The 21263-nt window shown below is 36.2% G+C and overlaps 2 protein-coding genes across 3 annotated transcripts in view; one reads left to right on the top strand and one right to left on the bottom strand.

Moving 5' to 3' along the window:
• Window positions 1-1318: 1318 nt before the first annotated feature.
• LOC139961512 (galactosylceramide sulfotransferase-like) lies at window positions 1319-13672 on the top strand. Of its 2 annotated transcripts, XR_011790903.1 has the most exons (4): window positions 1319-1550; window positions 6587-6792; window positions 8390-13346; window positions 13387-13672. XR_011790903.1 is itself a non-coding variant. In XM_071960726.1 (3 exons), exons 2-3 carry the CDS (start codon window positions 6644-6646, stop codon window positions 9600-9602), a joined length of 1362 nt encoding a protein of 453 aa, XP_071816827.1. In that variant the 5' UTR covers window positions 1319-1550; window positions 6587-6643; the 3' UTR covers window positions 9603-13672. The 2 variants fall into 2 exon arrangements, 1 of the variants encoding a protein (XP_071816827.1); XM_071960726.1 differs by having other exon boundaries at window positions 8390-13672.
• The window catches only part of LOC139961506 (protein MCM10 homolog), a 33024-nt gene continuing 23569 nt past the window's right edge, over window positions 11809-21263 (bottom strand). Inside the window, exons 19-21 of the mRNA XM_071960710.1 lie at window positions 17801-17949; window positions 16731-16773; window positions 11809-15670 (exon numbers count right to left, since the gene is read on the bottom strand). Coding sequence (XP_071816811.1) covers window positions 15608-15670; window positions 16731-16773; window positions 17801-17949 — 255 coding nt within the window. The 3' untranslated portion in view covers window positions 11809-15607. The remainder of the gene's footprint in view (window positions 15671-16730; window positions 16774-17800; window positions 17950-21263) is intronic.

Raw genomic sequence — 21263 nt, 5'->3', positions numbered from 1 at the left:
TGATATGTGATGACGTCTTATTTAGAGATATCTGTAATTGATTCAATGGTATATGTTATTGAATTAGTGATATCAATAATTGAATTTGTGATATCTTGAATTGGTGTATTATTTTCAGATATCATGAATTCCATTAAAGATATCAAAAATTCAATTTCATGATATTACGAATTAAGTTAACGATTCCAAAATTGACTGGGAACTATTGCAGAGTATAATTGCAAAGTAATTTCAGTTATTGTTAACTATTTGTGATAGCATCAAATAATGAATGATAACCTTAAATGTTAAATGAAAACTGTAACAGCTTGCCATATCCCCGGACTGTCATAAAACAGCTGAGAAATGAATCGTGCTATTCATAAACACGGTACTAACAATCGGCATGATACCTATCACATAATGATTCGGTAGTATCCACGAGGTACGTATTACTTTACAGACAATAATTTGGGGGCCGTAACGACTTGCCCGAAAAATATAACCAAAATTTTCGCGCGCTCGGCGCGCGTTCAACATGCTAATGTGCATATCATATAGGCATGCATCGGTTATTACATCGCAAACCTATAACAAACAATCATTTTCCGTGTTATTACACTTCCATATTGGTTAAAATTATTGGGGAAGCCGTTACAATAATGATGATAATAGTGATATAGAGTTTAGCCATTGAAAAACACTGCAAATTATTTTTCTTTCAGTAGGAGCCCGAAAGTTCTCAGCATATTGCCCGAATTTTCACAAAAATATTTGGTTTGGGGCTGCATCTCCCCAGCCCACCCCCCCCCCCCGCCTCCTACGCCCATGGTTTCACCGGTCAGGAATCGGCTAAGTGCAAGCTCCTTTTGTACATGAAAGTGATCATAAAAGGTTACTTCATCGTTGCAAGACATTCATTAAAATCGCAACAATGATTGCAAGATGTTTCGGGTGATTTTGGGGTAACATTCTTTGCAATTAATAACATGTTGAAAGTAAGTTGCAAACAAACTTCCCTCATTATATCTCCCAAGTAGTCCAACGGTCAACTTTTGAGTATTCCTAACATTTTAAAACCTTTTGGAGAATTTTGCCGTTACGAAATACAAGAAACAAACCTGAGTTAAGAACTAATATAGATAATTGAGATCGGGCTTCAACTAAACAGTGTGGAATATTTCTTTTCAAATGTCACATCGTCTGCTACAGATTATCACACTTGTATTACGTAATGGGATAAAAAAAAAAGACCAGTATATATCAGCAGGACAGATCATTCTCATTGGTCGACTGCGCTGACCGTTGGATATGTAATCAAGAACGCATACTCAGATCAGGGAGCTGCTACTGTCAGATTACAACGTGTACATTTTGTTGGTATCGTTACCAGCTTCTACTAATACTATTTGTTCTGTGGTGGTTATCGATGCTGTCTGTACAGAAAGTGGAAAATCTAGTTTCTTTGTAGGATAGGCCCATCGTGAAGTTGCTGGTAGGCTTCCACTGGAAAGATGAGTATGGGCAGTCTGGGTGCAAAGTGGAAGAAGATCAAACTATAGGATCCATCGGCAAGTATCTCACACCATGGAGCTATTACCAAAAACAGCTCCATGATCACACACAGGCGATATGCCTTTGTTAACTTACAGTAGCCTCCTTGTGAATGCAGTCTTACTTGTTACTGTTGAGTGTTAGGTCTAAGTTCGGCCCAAGTAGTCTACGCGCTGGGTATCGTTACTCACTGCTTAGCACCATGACATAAAAATAGGGTAGGCCTATTAGTATTACTAGAACTTTACTATTTGTCTATTGTTGTACCAACTGTAAGCTAGTAGTAGTAGCGGAATAACTATAGAATACATTGTCACATCGGAGACCTCTCCCAGCATTTCGATGTTGGGATGCCCAGTCAACTCATTAAAGTTGTAAAACCAGAACAATACCTCAAAATAAAGAAACTATTTTTCAATAGAACTGACACTGAGCAAAGAACAGAATGAGATACCACATATTCTTTAATGAATGAAAAATCCCACTTAGAAAAGAAAGCTGGAAATTTGGTTTATCAGTCAATGTTTTAAATCTAAACACCAGGAACTGGGACAAACTAAAACGAATGACAGCGAATGACCGAATGACAATTGACTTTGTACAGGGTTAATTATCACTTGCGAATGACAGCGAATGACAACGAATGACAACGAAGGACAGTGTTGAGTGGAGATAGAATGATTAACGGAGTGGAGTTATTGGTTTTCTGCGCAAAAATGATTTGCGGAAAATCGCATGGTTCTATATAGGGTTTTGGTGTAATTTACGGATAGAAACCACAGGGGAAGTTTTTGTGTGAGAATGCGCTTGAGTGCTGTGCTTTTTACCTCTGTAGATTTATATAGAAAGATAACTGAAGCCGTTTCAAGATTATAGTATTGTTAGTGTCTAACAATTAATATCGGAAAAATGACGTTAAATTTACTTTTCAAAATCAGACTTACAATTTCGCTTGCTATAAGGTGCGTTTTTATCTTGTCCGTACTATACTAGATCTAGATACCCACGAAGTCTGAACTGTGATATCCAGTTGAAGCAAATGTCTGTGCTGTCATTACTGTCATTCGTTTTAGTTAACGCAATTTTTTAGTGTGTACAACATATTGTCATTCGTTACGTGTAACGCAATTGTCATTCGTTTTAGTAACACCCCAGGAACTTTCTTTTGTACGAGAAATCATATCGAACAGTTTTGACAATGTTTTAGCCTCTTTGTCAAGCCTGTTTCCAATTTTTCTTTCTTATCTAGGCTACACCCAGTCTATTATTTACTTCCTACATGAGTAGGCGATATAATGTTATTTGGGGTAGGCAGTGCCAATATCTTGTTATGTACCTGTACATGTGAGTGGACCCTGTAGAGAACTTTTTTGAGGAAATGCCAGTCCTGTTTCACTTTATAAAAGGAATAAGGCTTTTTGTAGTATGCCATGTCTCAACATTAAGGCTTTAGGCATTGTTGGAACTTTTGTCCATATTGGCCAAACAAGGTATAGAATTGAGAAGACCTTGAGTTTGGATCTTGGACCGAGCTAGATAATTGGTTTCTGCTTGCGTGTGATGGTGTGAACAAGGTTTCATAAATAGAAGCCTTACTTTCTGTAGGCAAGGATTATTCACATTCATCTGACAAATGACAAATACTGTGGCAATCTTTATAGATTAATAACTTACGAATTTGTGATTATGCGCAATGAACAAACATTGCTAGGACTGAATATTGCACTACTAAACAAGCGTATTACTGACAAGTAAGCACATGAATCTAACCAGAGCGGGTGCTTGCCGAATATGAATACACCACAGTGCTAGCTGTAGCATTGTGAGAACCTATACATACTCTTGCGATATTTGCTGACAAACTGCTTTAGTGTTGTTTTAGATAGGTTAGGCTATTTTTCAAAGGCAGTTTATGTGTAGTCAAGTAATCGCAACTTACCTGTAGGTTTTGAGCGCGATTAATCAAATTTCCAAAGTGTAATTGCGACTACTGGCGATTAATCTATTACGACTATCAACACTAGTTTCTCCAATGTCTTTTCCACCTTGGAAGAAACCTGGAAACCCTAACTGAATAGGCCCAACTATAAACTAGGATTATCCTGAAGTGGATGCTGGGATGCGGAGTGGGAGAAATAAAACAAAAACAGCAGCTGGAGTCAATGCGCAAATATGGAGTGGAGAGAGATCGACTCACTGCACATGCAATTTTGCTCATCTGAATGCCAGGATACATTTCTCAAGTCCACGTGTCGGTGCATTCTATCGTTGTACACTCGTACAAGTTTGCTAATATTAATCTACTTTTAGGTGAATTGCTAATGAGTAAAATTACATCTTGACCTTCCTGCAGTAGGTGTAGCACCGGATTCACATAGTGGCCATATGTAAAATAAATTTATATCATAATAAATGTAATATAAAACATCAACAATAATATTGTTGTATATAGTACTACATGGTACAATGATATACAGTATTGTGATAACAATGATATTGTTTATCTTTTGTTTAAATATTATTGACAATAGTATTGTATAATTACAGTAGCACATGTGTGAATCATCTGAGTGTATCATAGTGTCCCCCTCACCTTCCCCTCCCATCCCCTTGTACAGTACAGCAGGCCTACAAATGCACATAAATGGGTATCCCAGCTTGTAACCGATTCTGTGGCAATCCAAATGTTAAATATTTAGAATTTTTTGAAAAATGAGTGAACTTGCCCTCTGAAGGAGTTTATTGTTAATTCCCTATAGTTTTGCACCCCCAGGAGCCCTGCCTCCACCCAAGGGGGCATTCGTCCCAGGTTAAGAGCCACTGGTCAACAACATATCTTTGTGCCTTTAGTCATCCTGTGCATCTCCCTGAAGCAACTAGAACCATCTTTTGATGGCCAGTCCCAAAAGCCTGTAGAGTAGAACTTATGCAAACAGTACCCAATTACTATAACATCTGTAGTTGCCATTATGCCATCAACTGTCCACAATAGTTCTTGGTCAGGATGTAATTTGCAGAAGCACTGATAATTACTGAACTGTACAGAACTGTAGCTTGTACTTAATGCATGAAAGAATAAGGCGATATGCATTGCAGTACGTATTACATGCCATGGTGTTGAGCTCACATTTTATTAACCAAGTTATTTAACCAAGTTACTGCTATTCTCCACTATTTTATTGCATACTGTGGCTGTCTACTGTGCATTTTCGGTGCATTAGTACATGTACGACGCATAAATTGTGTGGTAATTTTTTTTCCAATATTTTTTAAAATGATTGCTTGTAATGAATGCATGAAAGAATATGCTGGTATGCATTGCAGTACGTATTAAATGCCATGGGTGTTGAGCTCACATTTTATTAACGAAATGAACTAATTTACTGCTATTCTCCACTATTCTATAGCTTACTGTTGCTGTCTGCTGTGCATTTTAAGTGCTTTTAGTACAACGCATAATTTGTGTGGTAATTTTTTTAATTGATATACATGTACCTAACGTGTACATCTTCTTTATATACTGTAATTGAAAACGTGTAGTGAACATCATGGAAATTGCTTTGATGTTTTTGTAAACACAGGTGCTGTAACAGTAAGAGCTCGGCTAATATATATGTCAAATTTGAATCTTTAAATAACAGACATGCAAGCGTTGCAAAAGGGGTCATATATACTGGCTCACAAGGTGTATGGTCATATTCACAAATCACAATCAATGTTTAAACTTTTGTGCACATTGAGTTCCAAAATTTCAAACAATCATTTTTTGTTGCATTCCTTAACAATTTCATGTGTGAAAATTTTCTTGAAATTCAACTTTTTTGTAGCTCTTTTAACATTTGTGTTTGAGGGTGCAATTTGTTGGCATATTTACTATGATAGGATTTAATTCAGATTTGTATTTATAAAGGACTTACTTTTGTTAGTTCATCCAGATTTTGACATTCTAACAAGAATCTTGTTTTAGTCAACTTTGAGTTGTTAACAAGTAAATGTTTTCATAATTCACGATTAATTTTGGTAAATTGTTCACCTAATTTGCAGATATTTTTGTGTTTAGAAACAATTCAGGAGAAAATCCAGCATTTTCTTCTTAATTTTGTCATTTAAAACATATTCTTGAAATACCAGCCTAGTCAACCACCCTATATTAATTCTCCTCAGTTGGGGTTAGTATCCAGAGCAAGTGGGCAACAATTTAGTTCATTTTTGCAACAAAAAAAATAAACGTTTTGAGAAGATACGTTGAGTTGGTATGTGCTTGCAGTGAGCTTAGGCCGCTTAGGATAGGTCACCTTATATAGCAATTTGTCCATTTTTGCAATGGTGTTACCAGGTACAGTACTGTACACTGTACAGTAAATTACTGTACCTTGAATAAACAATGCTGTACCAAGTTCATTATCCGCTTTGGTTTATTGTATGTACAGTTTACATCGCTGTACTCAGCTTCGTTTGAAGTTGTTGACATTGGTAAGTACTGTAATTTGTTCATACGTAAACATCATGTGTATGATTGAAGATTTTGTTAGCTTGTATAATATTTGCACTGCCTATCAAAATATACTTTCACATGTTTGTGAAGTGCTGTTTGTGCAGATAAAACTGACAATTCTCTGGGGAGTGTCGTCGGTGAGTTTAAAAATAATGAATCTCGGGGCACAGATACAATTTTGAACGATTAAATCCACACAATTTAAGGTTTAAAGAAAATGTATTTTACAGCGAAATATCTCAACAAGGTTGCACACAAGCTCTCAACTTGTTCATGTAAAAGAATGCATCACAAACATGGACCTCCTACTCTTAACAAACAACCTACTAGAAATAAATTGGTGGAGATTAGCGGTCGGTATCTATAAAATGTAGGCAGGCAACCTTGATAGTTAGAGAAAAATCTACATTTGTATGAATTTGTGAATGTCCATTTAACTTTTCTTGACATCATGTACTGTATTTAATAAATATGTAATCAGTGAAAGAGTGTATCTTTGTTCCTACTCAAGTATTTTATATAAACCTGGCATTTCTGGTTTTTCGATTTTGTTCACAGAAGTCCTAACAGGAGGAGTGACTTCATGCTTGAAGGCAGACAAAGGGTATTAGTTAAATGAGCCATATGGAGAAGAAGGGCTTTTCATGCAGGGGTCTTTTCCTCACTGTTTTGTGTATCTGTGTCCTATTCATCATGACCATACTGAACTCTCAACACAGCCCATTGAACATGTCAGAGGTTGCTGTAGAATCTTCATATGTGAGGTAGGTGTAAAATTTGTAGGCCAGAGGCACCAACAATCTTGTAAGCAACCATTTCCTTTGATGCTTGAATTGTAACATTTACACCACAACCTACCAAATATCAAAATTGCTCATGAATACCAAACTTTGGTTTTACAATCTACCAAGGGTTTTTTCAATGGTTGAACATTGGTGAACTGATATTTATTTTACACCTCGCCTACCTGTCTCCCCCTCCTTAAGAGCACTCTCATTATTCCATGTCTAGAATGAACAGTTGGTAACCTTTCAGCACTGTGGCGCCCTCTATGGCCGGACTCCTCCAGTCAATGCCCTCCTCATTCTACCACCAAAAGTATCTTACGTCGTGTTTTTTTTTTGGTGCGGATTTATTCTCTTCTTAATTCGATCGGAACGGATTCCCAGGATCTATGTTTGGTATATATATTTGCTGGAAGTAGAAAACCTATTTCACTTTTTGCACAGCCCGATGAGTATTCCTTTTTTTCTACAGAAGGGATATTATGATTTGTGCCTTTTGATGAGTGTTTTGGAATGAAATTTGCAGATATATTGGGTAATACACTCAACATCAAGCATACTTGATTAAGTTGAAGTAGTTCTTTACTAAATGTATACAAATCAAGAGTTTGATCTTAACCCTTGATGTGGATGAGTGGCTGTAAATCATTTCTGGTTTCAATGACAAAAGAAACCTACGCAGTCATGATGGCATGTGTGTATGTGCTAGCTTGACATCTTGCTTGTAAACATGATATCTCAATTGTGATGAACGTTGTACTGGGCATATAGACGTCCCATATTGAGTGGAAGAACCCTACTATTTTTGTTGGAGGTCAAAGGTTATTTGAGGTCACCAGAGGTCAGACTGCATACTTTGTAAACAAGATATCTCATGATGGGAACTTTGACAAATCTCATACTTGGCATGTAGTAGTCCTGTCTTGAGTAGAACCCTATTGCTTTTGGTGGAGGTCAAAGGTCATTGGAAGTCACCAGAGGTCAATCTGAGAGCCTTGTAAACATGATTTCTCAAAATGGCAAACTACAACAAATCTCATACTTGGTGTGTAGATGCTACATATTGAGTAGAAGAACCATGTTGTTTTGGTGGAGGTCAAAGGTCACTAGAGGTCAACTATTGCAAAGCTTGTTCACGTGATATCTCAAATTAGGAAGCGTGGATAGTTTTCATACATATGGATGTGTCACATGAATAGTTTCATTTGGAAATCCAAGGTCATGTAGGTGACCAGCAGGCAAACTCTGAAAACCTTTTAAACATGGTAGAAATCATGGATACTTCTCATGCATGGTTTATGAATTTGCCATGTTGTGTACAAGAATCTGGTTGTTTGTGTAAGTCAAAGGTCATTTGAGGTCACCAGAGGTCAAACTCTGAGAACCTTCAAATATGATATCAAGGTAGGAATCATGGATGCTTATCCTACATGGTGTGTGTATGCATCACATTGAGTACAATTGTTTTTGGTGGAGTGTGTGGAGACAGTTGCTGTTATTAACTTCACCTCCAATTATTAAACCAACCTGCAACTTCTGTGTTATCGGTGCTGTTTTTTTCTTCCCTGCATCGTAGACATCCACCTGCTATGGCGATGTTCAGTGATACCGGCAGTTTCCATCGGGCAGAAAGTACTCCGTGGATTGTAATTGGTGGCACCACATCTAATGTATCATCCAATGCCGTGGCTGCAGGCCCACAAGAACACCGTCCATCCGTCCAGGTTCAGAAGACAGCTAGTGTCACCTCAACCATTACCATGCTCTTGCCAACTTCAATGAGGGAGTCCCAGCCAACAACCATCACCAAATGCTCACCGATTCAGAGAATTGTATTTGTAAAAACGCACAAGACAGCCAGCACTACCATGGCCTCTGTATTTGAGAGGTATGGATACTATCGCAACCTTACCTTTGCAGTCGGCAGAGGCCACGTGCTGTCCTTCCAGTACAAATTTTCGCGTGGGAACCTCATGAAGTTTCCCAAGATGAAAGGTAAGCCATTCGATATTCTCACGAACCACGCACGTTACAGTCGGGGAGAGATGGACGCAGTCGTTCCAAATGCGACCTTCATTACCATATTACGAAATCCCGAGGACCAAGTCGAATCCGCGTTTGGCTATTTTGAAATGTATAGCGGAATGAAGATTGGACGTGAACCCAACCCTCTGAAGACCTTCATGGACGACCCGATGAAGTACTATAAAGAACACAAGTACCACATGTGGCAGCTCAGCCGCAACGGGATGTTGTTCGATCTCGGGCTGGACCACAAGTACGACGAGGACGACCAGAAAATCAACCAAAAGATCAGAGAACTGGCTGGCGAATTCGACCTGGTGTTGATATCGGAGTACCTCGACGAATCTCTACTGCTAATGAAGAAATTGTTGTGTTGGGAATACACAGACATTGTGTACTTATCGAGTGGCATACGGAGCAAAAGCCACAGATACGACAAAGACCGAGATTTGAGAGATAAAATACGGCAGTGGAGCCACGGAGACGTGCTGCTGTACGATCACTTCAACAACACTTTGTGGAAGAAGATAGCATTATACGGCCCTTCTTTTCAAACGGATCTCAAACATTTTCGGGACCTCAACAAGTCCGTCTACGACGAATGTGTCAACCCCAGCAAGTGGAACAAACAAGACCGACGTGAAGACTTGCTAACTTTAAAGAACGATTCAGAATGGTGCAAAAGTGTGATACGGGCAGACATGGGTTACACAAAGATGATAAGAAAATCAATGGTTCAACGATTTGGTGCACCTCCCAAATAACAAATGGTATTCCTAGATTTATTCTTAATCCATTGTTTTAATAATCATGTTGGGAAATAGTATTTTATAAATGTTTCCACTTTCTTTATTCACAAGTTTTTTGTTGGTGTCTTTTTCTTCCACCACACACTTTGGTGCTGTATATGATATTTCTAAAACATATTTTTTGTACTATATATATATACAAAAAGCTGATAAGAAAATCATAGGTTGAATGATTTGGTACACCTCCCAAATAACAAATGGTATTCCTAGATTTATTGTTAATCCATTGTTTTAATTATAATGTTGGGAAATATTTTTTTAAAGATGTTTCTTTATGCACAAGTTTTTTTTTCCACCACAAACTTTGGTTCTGCCTACGATATTTCTACAACATTTTTTTGTACTATATATATACAAAAAGATGATAAGGAAATCATTAATTAAAAGATTTGGTACACCTCCCAAATAACAATGGTATTGCTAGATTTATTCTTAATCCATTGTTTTAATTATCACGTTGGGAAATAATTTTTTTTATAAATGGTGTTTGTTTATTGACAAGGTATTTTTTTTTTTCCCACCACACACTTTGGTTCTGCATATGATATTTCTACAACATATTTTTCTACTATTATATATAATTTGTATTAATATTCTAGCATCCTGTATGTTTCCTTCCATGTGATATTTATGATTCGTGCCTTTTGAAGATTCATAGAATGTAACCTTGTTATTTAAAGTCAAGGTGTGCTGTAGCTCATGTTCAATCATTCAGGGCATTAAAATTTCCTAAGAATAGTCAATTAGGGTAATAATGGTATTTAAATAAGAATGAATTTTTAATCGTGAGAGAAAAATAATGTAGCCCTTGCCATAACATTGTGAGACAAATTTTTATACTGAACCTACTGTATATATATACTAACCCTTCTATATTGAGCAAACTATGTACATGACATACACAGTGCAAATAGAATGTCTTTCAGCATATACAGTAAATCTCAGAATGATGAAGTATATTATTTGATTTCATTAAAAAAAAAGTGGGATTGTCTCCGGGTCTGAAAGTTGTTAGGGTAGAGAGAAACTTTTCCACTGTTTTTACAATGTATTCAAACTAAAACTAGTACACATTTTGTATACATTTTGTTATTCATGAGGCGTTAGGAAGTAGGAGATTACCATTTTCAACACACAAATGACAGCATATTACATGATACAGCATTAGTCATTTTCTTTGCTTGGGAACAGTGATTGAGATTTCAGAAAAGGTTAAGATCCTCTTCAAGTAACCAAACCACTTCAAATGAAAATTGGCTAATTGGAGTTTCAAACACTTGTACATACAGTACACTCCACACAATACAGTACATGTAGAGTACTTCAAACACAGTTACCTCCATACAGCACTGTACATGCAGTACATCAAACACAGTTAGCTACACACAATACTGCACATATTTTATACTGTACATGGTATACGGTACAATTTATCAATTTACTGCATGCAAGATTCTTGTTAATTGCATTTTGTGAAGTTTCAAAAGAAAACTCTGTATGAGCGCGCCTCCAAAGTCTGTTAATTAAAAAGTAATCATAATAAGACGAGTTCAATGTAAGCAAATAATATAATAGAGCCATTGTTAACTACATGGTGAGACCAAAACAACAGATGCAAGGTATTAAAGTCAATGAAATAATATTTAATAATGATATTTGCTTGTTATATAGCGTTTTATACCAGCGATAGTTCTCAAAGCGCTTTTACAGACGTTATGTGACTCACTGTGGCTTGCTAAATATCCATTGTGCATAGATGGTTCTAGCTAAAGCAGTATGTCTAACATAAGACTTAACCCATTGCTGATTTCAGTACTGTATGTATGGGGTACATTAATTTACTAGGCATTTATATAAAAGAGGCTGAAGCGAATATTTCTTTATACTTCGCAATCAGTGGGCATTCTTTGCATTGAACTTACTTCTTTTTCGCTTTTCTTTTTTTCTTGCACAAAAAAAATTTGGTATTCAACTTAACTTCACGAGAGTATGAATAGGAAATGTTTGTTCGTTAGACCAAAAAATGCTGATAGTTATATGGACCAGAGGCAAGTTCCTCTACACTTGTTGTTAGACATGTGAGAAAGTATTGCTGAAGTAACAGTTGTAGTAATGTAATAGTTTCTTTGAATTTTCTTTGATTCCTTGCTAAAGGCACTAGGAATCTATCCAATGGTGATGGTGTGTGTGATGTATTGGCTTGTAAAGACTTAAACAGTTTATGGTGAACTTGATATAATGCATGCAGGTGCATGGAAGATGTTGAGGTTGAAGGTCGTTGAAAACCTTGTAAACATAGCAGTACATGGATGCACTTAATTGAGAAGAAGTACCCTATTGATTTTCTGTGCAGGTCAAAGGTCGTACTGAAAACCTCATAGACACCTTAACTCAAAAAACTGTAAGTTGGATGAACTTTTAGTATTTAGTATGTGGATGCACCATACCTATAAGGAAAGGTTGAAACCAACAGAGGTCAGTCTGAAAACCTTGTCAGCTCGCAAACTCAAACCATTTCTTACTGTAGATGAGTGGCTTTTCTAGGTCACTGTCACAGGATTTGACCTTTGCTCTTTTAAGTGGGTGAGAGGGTTTACCGCTTCCACTAATGGCTGCCGTCAACTTTTCAGAGGTGTAGTTCCTCTAATGGTCAAGTAATCTGTTCTGTACTTGACCTTAGGACACATTTGTCTCGTTTGCTCCGTCAATCAGGGTGATGCTCTTAATTATTTTTAACATCAACCGAGTACTCGGCCAAAGTACTCGAATAGAGTAAGAGGTGATTTTGAGAACTACCGTTCCAAGAATCATTTTAAATGAGGCCTGTTCAACAATGGGACTATCAAACCAAGACCATTTCTTTTCAATGTCATTTCCAGAATTTTGCAAAGTATTTTATTTTTCTGCTCATGTTGACAAGAATTACTAGAATCAAGAATCACAGTTACATTACATTTTATTACTGTATAACTTTGACTGTAACAAACAATTTCGTTTCATCGACACTTGCAAAATTCTGGTAATATTAATATTTTACCAGTAGTAATTAATATGCAGATGACCTACATGAAATCAAACCTGGAATGTGATATCTTGATTATATCCTGTTATTTATTATTATCATATCCTGTTATTATTCCGTTTGCTATCAGGATCCTGCCTCAAGGAAATGGAACCTGTTAAAACCTATTAAAACATGTATCGTTGAAACGTATACATAATTTCAAAGGCATATAAAAAATATATATCCTTTCAAAATTCAAACATGTAGCTGACATACCATGCTTAGACATACTTAGAAGTTTAATAATTTAGGCATAGGTGTGTTTTTTAACACTACATAATTAATATGTATGTATGTGTAATATATCACAGCGCTTTTATTTCTTTTGTTGCCTATTTTAAGGGATTATGTGGTGCAAAATATTGTCAGTTCTAATTGGGTTATAAAGCATTCTTAGATAAGATAGATAAGAATGTGTAAAAGTAAGTTGACCTGACGTTTTCATCCTAGCAGGATCTTCTTCAGATGCTATTTTTAGCCTCTGAAGAAGTTCCTGCTAGGATCGAAACGTCAGGTCAACTTACTTTTACACATTCTTATCTATTTAACTCAACATTTGAATTAATCTACAGTATGGCTTAAATTTATGGCTTTCAACATGATCATAGTCCCTAGGTGATGATCACAGTCCCCAGGTGATGATCACAGTCCCCAGGTGATGATCACAGTCCCCAGGTGATGATAGTGAATGATGATTGGTGATGATAGGTGGTGATAGTGACGATTGATGATGATAGTGATGATCATAGTCCCTAGGTGCATACATTGAAGCATGGTTTAATTAAAAAAGTATTGTCATATTTTAATAATGTGAATTTTTTAAAATAATGAATTATGGAAGTTGAATTTGGGTGGAAAAGTTTATTTAATACAATGGTGAAGAGATCCTATTTTAAACACAATGCTTTTTTTGTTCGGTATTTAATAAAATGCTTTATGTGCTGTGTGCAATGAAATCTTATGTAGATATGTTCTTAGCCATATTTCAGTAATATTTGTTTGCTTGCATATCTGTTGGACATGAGAATGTACAGCTCCACTCGTTCGGTCAGAGCAACTTCGTTTCAATTTTATGGATGGAAACTTGCTAAAAACAACCCATCTAATTAGATCTTCAATCACTGAAGTCCCCACAGAAAGACTGTTATTTACCCTAGACAGTATTCAATCGTTGGTCTTGGCTGAAAAAAATTCTGCTTTCATCAAGACAGTTATTTAAATCGGAACAGTGTAAGCTGTGAATCTAAAACCTCTACTTATCTAATACTTCTGAAAAAAAGTCCCACCCCAAAAATTTAGGTGAATATGCTGGAAGCAGCAATAATCATGGAAACAATTCTAGCATTCCCATATTTTTCATATCAATAACAGAATCCCTGTCTCTCATCTATGCTTGGGTTGTTTGTGATATGAATATGAGATGAACGGTTAGTGTGCTCAACAAGTTCAATAAACATGTGTCCTTGATGAGAAGATAAAAAAAAAACATGAAATTAGAAAATAAAACTAACATTGATTTATTATCATGTCAATGATACTATCATTGGTTTAATATCATGTCAATGATACTATATTGACTTACTATCATGTCAATGATACTATCATTGACTTACTACCATGTCAATGATAATAAATTGATTAACTATCATGTCAATGATACTATCATTGATTTACTATCATGTCAATGATACTATCATTGACTTACTATCATGTCAATGATACTATCATTGACTTACTATCATGTCAATGATACTACATTGATTTACTATCATGTCAATGATACTACATTGATTTACTATCATGTCAATGATACTATCATTGACTTACTATCATGTCAATGATACTACATTGATTTACTATCATGTCAATGATACTATCATTGACTTACTATCATGTCAATGATAATAAATTGATTAACTATCATGTCAATGATACTATCATTGATTTACTATCATGTCAATGATACTATCATTGACTTACTATCATGTCAATGATACTATCATTGACTTACTATCATGTCAATGATACTACATTGATTTACTATCATGTCAATGATACTACATTGATTTACTATCATGTCAATGATACTATCATTGACTTACTATCATGTCAATGATACTATCATTGACTTACTATCATGTCAATGATACTATAATTGACTTACTATCATGTCAATGTAGTATCATTGACTTACTATCATGTCAATGATACTATCATTGACTTACTATCATGTCAATGATACTACATTGATTTACTATCATGTCAATGATACTATCATTGACTTACTATCATGTCAATGATACTATCATTGACTTACTATCATGTCAATGATACTACATTGATTTACTATCATGTTAATGATACTACATTGATTTACTATCATGTCAATGATACTATAATTGACTTACTATCATGTCAATGATACTACATTGACTTACTATCATGTCAATGATACTACATTGATTTACTATCATGTCAATGATACTATCATTGACCTACTCATGTCAATGATACTTTAATTGACTTACTATCATGTCAATGATACTATCTCGATATGAAAAATAATGTACTATATTGTATATTACATATCGTGTCATTAACAATATGATTGCTCAACACATCTTGAATACAAAGAATTTACAAAATATAGAAAATGCAACGTTTGGAAAAATAGCTTGTAGGTAATATTAACAGATACCTATTCAGTTAGCTTGCATTGCCAATTGCCCATGTATCAATGTAATAGTTCCCATAATTCTGTTTTATTCTCAACAATTTTGTTTTTTTGCACGTTTCCGATGGTGAAATAACAGCAGGTGTAAAAGTCTCCCATTCTAAACCGACCAACTGGACACTTTCATCTCTCTCCTACATCCATTCTAGATGCTCTGGGCAATCAGTTAATCCACTTTCTCTCCTCGCCTCTTAAGAGAAGGGTTCCCTCTTTCTTTTCTCTTACCTGTTTGAACAAATGAGAGAGAGATAAAAAACTGTTACACAGCTAGAAGTCTCTGTGGGGTATATATGTACTGATCAGGTAAGATGGCCTCTGACATATCTTGTTACTTAAACAACATACCCATAACTACTACTAACATTAAATACTCCCAACCCCACCCCAACCCCCCAATGTAGTCCTCAGCAGACAATCAAATGGGTCAACAAAAAAAAAGATATGGTTTGAGTTCCCTGAAGCAGAATTACAGATAACTAGCTGAAGCTAGTCACTTGAGAGCAGGAATCTTTGAGAGCAACTTTGAAAGCAGGAATCCTGATAGGAAATAAACCAATAGTATAAAGCTGAAAAAAGCTAAAAGCTTTAAATAATGAATATTTATACTATATAGGTGATAGACCCAAACTTTCCCCGGTTTGTTTCAATGCCTAATTGGCACAAGTATGACATAATTGTTTTATATTGCCACGAGATATGTATTTCCTTAAAAGTATAATGAGTGTGAAACTATAAGATAGTCTGTAATTAATATTGCTAATCGGTGACTATTTATGTTATAAACGCAAGTAATATCTTACCTAGCGATAATATCCTGAACTATATATACATACTGTGAAAACCTTAACTATACTACAGTAGTAGTCGGAAATTATTAATAAACAGTGGTTACTACATTGATCTACCAGCCATTCTACAAGACTCCTTGCTCGCCAAATCAACGTTTGCCTTTTATTTAAATACTATTTATCCAACATTACATCATTTCCAAATGCAGCAAGTCTCAAAATGTTTGAACTCGCAGACATCTCCGTTTTCGGTTTGCGACAAGCTGACAAGGATGTAATTCCCCAGATGTTTCGCTGTTCCTGTGAGAAGGCGCCAAAGCAAATCATGCATGACCTACACCTCTCAGTCCAACGACACAATATCTTAGAACTTGACAAATTAATCACATGCCGGTCTGAGCAATATTTTCCTCCGATATGCAGCATTGATATGCAAAACAAAGCACATCGCAGGCGGAGAAGCCAATAAAATCTGCCTGAATAATATATGTACTTACATTGAGCATTGACACACGGGTGAACTTTCCTCCTCTGCAGTTTCTGAAATGTTAAGATAAGGTTGAGATTTAGTTGTCAAGACCACAGTAATTATAAAAGATCATTGCAGTCTACCTCAAAGCAAAGTGATTGTAGAATGTAACATCAGCAATCTTTACTCTTATTCCTTGTTTCTTTAGCATCCTTCGTCCATTTATAAAATAATAAAATAATGTTATTGGTTATGGAGGATTGAATACAAGATGGGAGACATTTGTGTTCCCAAACCCAGTGACATGGACAGCTGGTAACTAAGGTGTGTTATTTGTAAGCTTTAACAGAATGAAAAAACAATATTGCATTTGAATTCAGAAATCTGGTATAAACTTTAGTTTACCCATTTTTTTTTTCAGTTGTGGCTGCTCGAAAAGCATTCACAGTGTTACAACCGCATGCAGTTTGATGTGATGCGCTGTTACTAATATTTGCAGGTCTACTCATGTTACGAGAAAATGACTGACAATTTCCAGTCTTTTTGCCTCCCCAAGACATTATGCTAATCCATCAATCAATCAATCGATCGATTTTTTAGAATGTCAGATGGTCAGAACATCCAGGAAAGCTCTTGTGAAATATGAAGCAAATGTTTTAGCAACTAAATTTGATGACAATACTCCCACTGAAATGCAGAATCTTAAATTGCTTGTTTGATATTTTGTTCACCGTGTATGGGCTGTTGACAAAGATTTTGGAAGCTGAAGCAACTCTAGTTCCTGATAAGAAACACTCTGGCTGACTTGAGGGAATTGTTTTTTTTTTATAGCCACATGGCAAGTTCGGAAAAGAGAAAAGTTTTAGAAGAGTTACAGAATTAAACTCCATTAAAGTCCATTGTTAGATTTTCACAGCCTTAGCATTTTATTAATGTCACCTTGCTGGAAGAAGATCTTAACAAAATAATGGAAAACCTGCTGAATGGAACAGTGAGGTCTTCAATCACACAACTTTACTGACTTGGAAAAGAAAAACGTTGTTTATTATTCCTAGTTATTGGTACCATTACATACTGTTGCTATCAGTACGCACTTACCTGCAATGCCTTGTGGGATACCTGAAGAAGGCTATACTTCTAAGTGTGCAGCCTTCACATTTGAAAAACCGCTGTACTGCGTTATGCCACTTGAGTTTGTGGTTTTCAACCTTGCAGAGGCTTGACGGACAGAACCAGGTAAAATTGCACTAATTGGAATGAAAAGACAAAAAATAGAGAATATTATTCAAACAAATCTATGCGCTGTTTGATCAGTAACACTCTGACAACTCTGGGATTGAATTATATAACAGAAACACAGGTGAGAATTAGCGGTTTGCAGCAAATTTATACGTACACAAGGAATGTCCTCCACGGTGTAACGTTGTAATAAACATCATCCAATAAATATTATTGTGTTATATAAGTGTGAGTCATATGCCAATCATAGCCAACCCCACCCCTGCCACAGGAAAGCATCTGAGATGATGAGCTACATAAAATAATATAATTTTTCCACAGGTCGTCTCTCCTCTCCCCCATTCCCACTTTTACCAATATTTTTTTCTTTAAGGCAGATACTATTCAAAGCAGCAACTGTCACAGTGGCGGGTGGGGGGAGGGTGGGGGGTGGGTGGACCTTTTGCTATCTATAGAATTCTTTTTTCTTAAACACTTTAATAAAGATCTATTAAATGTCAAGCAAGTTTGAGCAATTTATTCTTCAACATTAATTAGCCCAAAAAAATATAATCCTTTTTCTCTCCTTGATGAAAATATATACATATTTTTGTGTGTGGGGAGGCCGGAGGGGCGGTTGGGGAGTATCTCAGTTCACACTTCACCTTTGATGCACCTCACACCTGTATGTTAAACAATATTGACTCTCTCACGTAAAACAAATTATGCCTCTTCTTTGCAAAGATAGTTGAACTAACATTGCGCATCCCTTGCTGTAATAATATCCGTGAAATTAATCCACTTTTCAAGGTCTTTTTTTCACCCGAGCAGCTGTTAGGGTAATCAAAGTTGACAAGCCTCTGATGTAAGTTTGGGGTTTCTCTGAGGTATTTACGATATGATGGATGGATTTCAGATACATGAGAGGGGGATGTTTACCGAGATCAACAACGTCTTAAGAAACATGGCAAGGATTGAGACAACTTTGAAATAAGTTTACAGAGAGAGGAGAGAGAGGGAGGGAATGCATAGACTAAAAATGAAGACAAACAACTTGAATCATAACAGGATCCTCTAACAGGTAATGCAGATGTTCGATGACCTTGCACTCAAAAATTCTAAAAGGCTTTAGCGCACTTTCTGCCAATTGTTAGTTCAAATTTAAGAAGTATTTTTTGGGGGGCAATGATTTTTGATACATTTTCAATATTATTTACAGTTATAACGAAATATCATAACAGCTAGTTCAATTTCTTGAGTATTCAAAAGTTTCATTTCAGATATCGAAGACAAAGACCGAAGTGACAAATTTTGAAAAACCTCCATATTTGGCATCATGTGATCATATTCATGAACAAGTTTCTGGGGAAGATAGGAAAGTACTATGCAGATGAAATCCTGATGCGTTCGCTCATTAACATAATACGATTCGTCTCATGCACGAAATCAAGGAATGTGGCCGGACTGATCCTTTGTTATCTTATTTCGAATAAACAATACTCCCGTAAGAAGCTTGTTAGAATTCGACAAAACTGGTGACCAAATGCAAACCTCTGCAAAAAGCTTAAATTCCTTAATACAAAAGATGCAACAACATTGCATCTTGTCAGACACAGTATACTTTTGAATGGAGTGGCAAACCGAACGAACCAGCTCGACTGAAAAAAGCAAAGAAAATATATGCTGAAATATTCTTAACGACTAGTCTGTGAACCAAGACCACGGCAGTCGTTACTTGCACGGTTGCACCATTGGAGAATCACGGTGGAAATGAAAAGTCCGGTAAGAGAATTTACTCCCTTGTGTGTTTGGATGCGAGCCAAGTTAACATTTAAAGCGGTATTCTGGTAGAAGGCAGTCCGATACTTGTATGAATAATGTAGAAAAATATTTCACAATGTTAGTTGAAGAAACCCCCCCCCCCCCATCTCAATATATTATTCCTAACTATGAGATACGGTTGATTGAATGTAACCTATTTTGACTGGCTAAACCTACAGGTTTTTTCTAGGAGTGGATCACAGTAATGGGTCTGTGATGTGATAATAGTAAAAGGTTACTCAAACTGCTTTACTTATTTCCTATTACACAATCTTTTTTTTTTTTATCCTTTAAATTCATTTGGAATTTTTTTTGGGGGGGCTTTCAGTGTTCTCTGTATTTATAATTTAATCAAAATGGAACCTTTTATTTTTCACTTGGAAATTTGTGAGAAATATTACTTTCACGTGCGAATTAAGAGAGATACATATTATAAAGCAAAACGAAAACATTCTCAGCTGAATTTGCAGAGATGATGTCTCTCACTTTACTGTTGCAAGATGTTTTCACAAAATACCACCAAACATTTCATATTTTGCACCATTAAGAATGCTACGAGGGTGTGGTTTTCAAGCCGAAGAAGCAGTAAATAACCAGCAGTTTCGAATTAAGCCACCAACTTCAGCCAACAGAATATCCCTTTAAGACAGGATAGACTATAAAGATGATCATGTGACAACTGTTTTTGGTTTCACATCAAAACATCCATGCATGCCACCAACATCCTGTTCTCTTTAACTTTAGTGATACTTTGTTGATAGGATGTTAGCAGTATTCATGTTAGGGTAACATGCAAATGCATTATATGGAAATCCATATATATATGCACTATATGGAAATGCATATATGGTAAAGGTAGCTGATATGGAAAAACTTGCAGGCTTTTAAGTAGTCTTCAGGGATTGAATGTCAAATGTGTAGAAAGTTGTGAGGGTGTTGTGGTCAAGTGGTTAAGGCAGTGGACTTGTGTGATCTAAGGATTACAGGTTCGAGCCCTGGCCAGATCATTGCATTGTGTCCTTGGGCAAGGCACTTTATCTCCATTGCCTCTCTTCACCCAGGTTAATAAATGGCGACTTGCGAGGCGACTTGTAAATATAGTTGCGTGCGCCGGTTTGTGGCTGCACCCTATGGGAAGTCCCCCTGGGGACACATGGCTGTGGTGCACTGTGGTGCCCCAGGAGAGATTTGTTTGAATTGTGCACACTTTGGTGTGTAGGTGTGACAAGTTACCAATGACCAGGGTTAAGTACAAAGCACATAGAACTTCTGATTATGTGCTATATAAATAACGGGGTAATAATAAAAATAATAATATGTTGAGGAATATATTAACTGTATTTATGAATATATGGAGGGGTAAATATTTGCCTTTTTGTTAAAAGGATGACTGACATTTTGCTGCAAACATGAAGGGCGCCATCAGCAACAGCCTTCTTAGCCATTAGTTTTGTCAAAGGCTTCATTTAGATTTGACAGTAAGTTTAACAGTTTGCAGCATTTGAAGCAATACCCAGTTGGA

Source organism: Apostichopus japonicus, chromosome 20 (assembly GCF_037975245.1).
Source record: "Apostichopus japonicus isolate 1M-3 chromosome 20, ASM3797524v1, whole genome shotgun sequence".
Classification (NCBI taxonomy): domain Eukaryota; kingdom Metazoa; phylum Echinodermata; class Holothuroidea; order Aspidochirotida; family Stichopodidae; genus Apostichopus; species Apostichopus japonicus.
Note: the sequence above shows the minus strand (reverse complement) of the source record. Positions and strands in the feature narration are given on the sequence as shown.

Excerpts from the sequence above, each read along its gene's own strand:
- LOC139961512 (XM_071960726.1), top strand. The coding sequence starts at position 6,644 with ATGAGCCATATGGAGAAGAAGGGCTTTTCATGCAGGGGTCTTTTCCTC. Across the intron at positions 6,793-8,389 it reads GTAGAATCTTCATATGTGAG|ACATCCACCTGCTATGGCGA; the intron begins GTAGGTGTAAAA and ends CCTGCATCGTAG.